Source organism: Glandiceps talaboti, chromosome 9 (genome assembly GCF_964340395.1).
Source record: "Glandiceps talaboti chromosome 9, keGlaTala1.1, whole genome shotgun sequence".
Classification (NCBI taxonomy): domain Eukaryota; kingdom Metazoa; phylum Hemichordata; class Enteropneusta; family Spengelidae; genus Glandiceps; species Glandiceps talaboti.
Window position 1 is genome coordinate 2,226,187 of NC_135557.1, and position 6,427 is coordinate 2,232,613.

General features: G+C 30.5%; 1 protein-coding gene and 1 long non-coding RNA gene across 2 annotated transcripts in view; both read left to right on the forward strand.

The window, feature by feature from the left end:
* Positions 1–2,621, forward strand: part of LOC144440427 (uncharacterized) — a 7,135-nt gene extending 4,514 nt beyond the window's left edge. The window contains exons 6-17 of the mRNA XM_078129799.1: positions 117–141; positions 272–300; positions 668–692; positions 815–843; positions 1,034–1,058; positions 1,172–1,200; positions 1,553–1,574; positions 1,693–1,721; positions 1,938–1,959; positions 2,129–2,157; positions 2,326–2,338; positions 2,542–2,621. Of these exons, the coding sequence (XP_077985925.1) occupies positions 117–141; positions 272–300; positions 668–692; positions 815–843; positions 1,034–1,058; positions 1,172–1,200; positions 1,553–1,574; positions 1,693–1,721; positions 1,938–1,959; positions 2,129–2,157; positions 2,326–2,338; positions 2,542–2,621 (357 nt within the window). The remainder of the gene's footprint in view (positions 1–116; positions 142–271; positions 301–667; positions 693–814; positions 844–1,033; positions 1,059–1,171; positions 1,201–1,552; positions 1,575–1,692; positions 1,722–1,937; positions 1,960–2,128; positions 2,158–2,325; positions 2,339–2,541) is intronic.
* Positions 2,622–3,110: 489 nt separating this feature from the next.
* On the forward strand, positions 3,111–4,644 carry LOC144439667 (uncharacterized). Its single transcript, XR_013481132.1, has 4 exons — positions 3,111–3,140; positions 3,426–3,447; positions 3,874–3,912; positions 4,494–4,644. It is a non-coding gene; the product is annotated as an uncharacterized LOC144439667 (long non-coding RNA).
* Positions 4,645–6,427: the final 1,783 nt, after the last annotated feature.

Sequence of the window (6,427 nt, forward strand, 5' to 3'; positions counted from 1 at the left end):
CTATTACGTTGTTCAAGTATTTGTGATTTCGTACTGATTTCTCAGTTTCTTGATATATTTACAGTATTATCCCTAAAAAGATAAATCATACTATTGTTCTCTCTTCTACTTTGTAGGATGAAGAAATGAATGATGATATTGGTAAGATAACAAACTAATATAAGTAGTAAATCAAATATTTTCACAGATAAATGATGTTTTTATGTTTTCTGATTATTGAAATATACACACCGTACCAAAGATAACAAAATATCTCTTTTCCACTTCATAGAAAAACGTCGCCATAGACTCGGAGCTAGAGTGAGTATATACCGTCGTCTCCTAACAAATAAGCAATAGTGTGACAACCACGTGATTGATAGCTATAAATGACACAATATGATTGGTCAATACGTCAAACGTTCACAAGGATCGTATGATAATTACATTATTAATAGTATCATATTCAAACCATATACTGTGATCCTTATAGAATGTAATGAGAGGAGACACCTTAGTTCAGATCAATCGTGTTGCTATCGAACTGTGTGTGGATTCGTTGCATACATCGGAAGACTTATTTATTTGAATTTATAATAATTGAATCATTAAAAAAACCTACTCGACCATTGCATTCTTGATCTTTTCACTTTCCAAACAAACTTCATTTTCTGTGTTTTTATTCTAGGATGAAATGATGAATGATGAAGTTGGTAAGGTTAAACAATATAGTTTTTAATCCTCCAGAATTCACAAATTAAAGTCAATTTCATTTCACATTTTTTTTTGAGGCAATGAATTGCTATAATTGACATCACAGACCCTTTCTTTACAGAAAAGCGTCGTCACAGACTGGGAGCTAGAGTGAGTGTACAGTTTTACTTTCGTTCAAATCAATAATACTATAACCAATGTTCATATTATTCAATTATATATATCTAATTATAAAAGGAACAAACATTTTCTAACTGCATGGCCATTGATTTCTTTATTTTCTCACTTTTTAATTCTCTGTTTATATTTTCTAATTTGTCATCTCTTTGTTTTCTTCTAGGATGACATGATGAACGATGATATTGGTAAGTAAAAGTCAGATATCTTTCCAGTTTCCAGATATTTCCAATTACAAAATATCTATATTACGATTATCTTAGGTATTTCTCTAAGTGTAGTTATTCTATTTCGTTAACAGAAAAACGTCGCCATAGACTTGGAGCAAGAGTGAGTACATTATTTCACTTCACTGTATTACTTGGTTATTTACGAAAAATAGCTGTAAAGTAAATTAAAGTAATTTTAAAATTAAGTACCAGAGGTTGTTTAGTATACTTTAGTAATCAGACTACCACAATTACCACATCATTACTCCTTCCCTTTCCATGAGGACAAACACAACTCACGGCATGTCTTAATTTGACTATTGAGATATCAATTCATATACATGTTGTAATCTCCACTGGAATATAATGTCAAAGTGATAACCTGTAATAATGACGTCATGTCTTTTCAATGACGTCATCTGACTACCTCGACCATATAAATAATTTATTCACATTTTTCTCTTTGTTTTCAGGACGAACTGAATGACGATATTGGTAAGATGACTTTATTGTATTATTCTAAATAAAATAAAATAAAATAATTAATTTAGATAAGCACTCTATTTACATTCCATCAAATGAAATATAATTAAAATAACATTTTTCTTTACAGAAAAACGCCGCCACAGATTAGGAGCCAGGGTGAGTTCAACTCCATTTCCGTTGATGAAGTCATCTGATATTTGACATCGTACTTGAAATGACAATGATGGTATTGCAACCATAAACTCTAAGCCTATAAACAACGAATTAGTATAGTTTTATTACGATATTTATCAATATGGTTTATATCCCTAGAAACATTTAGTGATTTTATAGATAATTAATCTTTTCAAACATTTCTTTTCTCCATTTCAGGAAGAAATGAACGATGACATTGGTAAGTTTCTGTTCTTAGTTTATCAAATATGTTTTTGAATAAGAATCGTTTTATTATAATTGTCCTCTTTCACTATAGTAACAATATCACTATAGTAACAATATCACTATAATATCAATATCACTTCAGCAGCAATTGACCCATATCCCTGCTGTTCATTTCCTTACAGAAAAACGTCGTCACAGACTAGGTGCTAGAGTAAGTATATTATGGTTAACTCTAAATTGTTAATGCAATATTAAGACTTCTTGAAGTGACTATTTTACATTTTTCTGTCTTGTGTTGTTTTTGTTCATGACTCGTCATGTTATCTATATTGTAATTTTACTTCAAAACGTAATGTAAATTTCTGTCTTTTTGTTTTAGGATGACGATGTCGGTAAGAGTTTTACTTCACAACTGTCAGATTCCCATTGAAGTCACTTCAGAGAGAAAAAAAGAAAGAAAAAAACTTGTTGTTAACACAACTACACACACAGAGACACTTATATACTGAAAGACACAATGTTACAAAAATACCTTCACCTTTTACATAAATACACAAACTTGAAAACTTAAATTTTTGACATTTTTCATTCTTAGAAAAACGTCGCCACAGACTTGGAGCTAGAGTGAGTAATAATCATTTAATTCATTATCTAAAGAAGTATATCTTTAATTAGTGACTAAATTATAATTTCGACACAGACTTTTAACACAGACTTTTCACACAGACTTTTCACACAGATAATTTGATAGTAATCCTCAAAGCTTCGTTAGGTAGCTTGATGTTTCTAAATGACACGTCCTCAAATTAACTAACCAAAGTAATTTGTATCAAAAATTAATATAAGTATAGACTCGATAAAATGGTATTTTGCCTACTAGTTTTTTTTTCAAAATTATTTATTGTCTCGGCTGTGGTGGATTTCATTTTTTCAAAATATTTTCAATTAACATAGATATAATACACAATGTACCCAATTTATTTTATCATAAAATTATTTTCTAAATAGTCTCTATTTGTCTTTGTTCATCATTTGCCAAGGACGAAATGGGTAAGAGAAAATTAAAAATTAGTCTTTTATTGAGTTTTTGGTCTCTTTAGGTAATCCTTTACATAACTTGTTTTGACATCATTTCACAGTTAAAACATCAATATTTTTTTTACAGAAAAACGCCGCCACAGGCTCGGAGCAAGAGTGAGTGTATTTTAGCGTTCATCTGATATATGTCAATAAAAGGTTGAAATTGAAAGCAAGACATATATTTGGTGTCACATTCGTATAATGTTTTATTTACTATTGTCATATTATTTTGTTATGAACACAACATATGGTTCGGTAGACGTGAACACATGATAATGAAAGACTAAACGGGAAACTCGTTTGCTGATTAAATCAATACCTTAATTTGATAAACATATCCTTTATTAAAAGAAAGAAATACTTATATTTACATCGCTTCTTCTTTTTTTCTTCCTACAGGATGAAACCAGAGATATCGAAGGTAATAAGCATTATCGACGGTAGAGATCGTCCTAAATTTGTTTTGTTTCATTTTTAAAAAATTGAGTAGAATGGGGTCATAAAATATATACTGTTCTTGGATTCTTTGAGATTCCTTTCAATACCATCTCATCAAAATTATGTACCGTGACTTTCAATACTTGGTGACCACTAGAACTACTACAGCAACGGTGTGTATATGCTAAATTGTGTTTGGGTTCGAGGTTCGGAAACATTTGGATAACAAACGTAAACACAGATTGGTCAACATAACGTGGACTAATGACACAATAGAAACTATTATATTCACTTGAATTGAAAGCTAATAGAGTAGAAGTTACTAACATACTAATGTCAGTCAACACAATATAGTCAAATACGTCATCAAGGAACTGTAAGTCACAATACGTTTTCATTTTATTTACAGAAAGGGGATCCTTCCCAAAAATGAGATTCTAAACAAAACGTAAGTATTAATGATTATTTTATACATTTCGATACCCAAGTAATTTAATTTAATGTATGTATGTATGTATGTATGTATGTATGTATGTATGTATGTATGTATGTATGTATGTATGTATGTACGTACGTACGTACCTGTGTATGTATGTATGTATGTATGTATGTATGTATGTATGTATGTATGTATGTATGTATGTGTGTATGTATGTATGTATGTATGTATGTATGTGTGTGTGTGTGTTTGCGTGCGTGCGTGCGTGCGTGCATGCATGCATGCATGCATGTATGTATGTATGTATGTATGTATGTATGTATGTATGTATGTATGTATGTATGTGTTTGTGTGTATGTATGTCGTGTTTTCACATATAAATTCTTTATCTGACTACACTATTTGTAATGCAACGTATACAGTGTATCAGTATAAGTGCGTGTCAATTTGCATATTATTATAATTATGATACGACAATATCCCTAAGTGTGTAACAATTTGAGCTTCACAAACAAACGTTAATGATTTTTTGTAAAATCGATTTTCTTTTTTCTTACAAGTAATTGACAGTATTCTTTTTGTTTCCACAGGTGACGCCGGCAAATACTGAACAAAGAAACAAATACATGATAACGTAAACATTGCAGTACGACCCAACGACTCAGTCTTCTCGAAACTCTTTGTGAAGTATAAACTACTCAAACAATCTCTCCTCCACTGAAATTGTCCGTTAGTTTTCAATTGACCTGTATTTTTAATCCATTTTACAACATCTGAAAATAATTAAAGAAGTTAAAGAAGTGACATTTTTGCCAAGTTATGTAAAGTTTCTAATGTGTGACGTGATATGATGTGATGTGTACATGAATTCGATCTCGAATATATGTATTTGTCTAGGAATCTATATGGTATAATTCGGTAAACCTACTGCTATAAGTGCTAATATATGTATTTGTCTCGGAATCTATATGGTCTAATTCGGTAAACTTACTGCTATAAGTGCTAGTATATGTATTTGTCTCGGAATCTGTGTGGTATAATTTGGTAGACTTACTGCCATAAGTGTTAATATCTGTATTTGTCTCGGAATCTGTGTGGTATAATTTGGTAAACTTACTGCTATAAGTGCTAATATATGTATTTGTCTCGGAATCTGTGTGGTATAATTTGGTAAACTTACTGCTATAACTGTTAATATATGTATTTGTCTCGGAATCTGTGTGGTATAATTTGGTAAACTTACTGCTATAAGTGTTAATATATGCATTTGTCTTTAAATCTCTATGGTATAATTTTGTAAACTTACTGCTATAAGTGTTAATATATGTATTTGTCTCGGAATCTGTGTGGTATAATTTGGTAAACTTACTGCTATAAGTGTTAATATATGTATTTGTCTCGGAATCTGTGTGGTATAATTTGGTAAACTTACTGCTATAAGTGCTAATATATGTATTTGTTTCGGAATCTGTGTGGTATAATTTGGTAAACTTACTGCTATAAGTGTTAATATATGTATTTGTTTCGGAATCTGTGTGGTATAATTTGGTAAACTTACTGCTATAAGTGTTAATATATGTATTTGTCTCGGGGTCTGTGTGGTATAATTCGGTAAACTTACTGCTGTAAGTGTTAATATATGTATTTGTCTCGGAATCTGTATGGTATAATTTGGTAAACTTACTGCTATAAGTGTTAATATATGTATTTGTATCGGAATCTGTGTGGTAGAATTTGGTAAACTTAATGCTATAAGTGCTAATATGTATTTGTGTCGGAATCTGTGTGGTATAATTTGGTAAACTTACTGCTATAAGTGCTAATATATGTATTTGTGTCGGAGTCTGTATGGTATAATTTGGTAAACTTACTGCTATAAGTGTTAATATATGTATTTGTCTCGGAATCTGTGTGGTACAATTTGGTAAACTTACTGCTATAAGTGTTAATATATGTATTAGTATCGGAATCTGTATGGTAGAATTTGGTAAACTTACTGCTATAAGTGTTAATATATGTATTTGTCTCGGAATCTGTGTGGTATAATTCGGTAGACTTACTGCTATAATTGCTAATATATGTATTTGTGTCGGAATCTGTGTGGTATAATTTGGTAAACTTACTGCTATAAGTGCTAATATATGTAATTGTTTCGGAATCTGTGTGGTATAATTTGGTAAACTTACTGCTATAAGTGTTAATATATGTATTTGTTTCGGAATTTGTGTGGTATAATTTGGTAAACTTACTGCTATAAGTGTTAATATATGTATTTGTCTCGGGGTCTGCGTGGTATAATTCGGTAAACTTACTGCTATAATTGCTAATATATGTATTTGTCTCGGAATCTGTGTGGTATAATTTGGTAAACTTACTGCTATAATTGCTAATATATGTATTTGTCTCGGAATCTGTATGGTATAATTTGGTAAACTTACTGCTATAAGTGCTAATATATGTATTTGTCTCGGAATCTGTGTGGTATAATTTGGTAAACTTACTGCTATAATTGCTAATATATGTA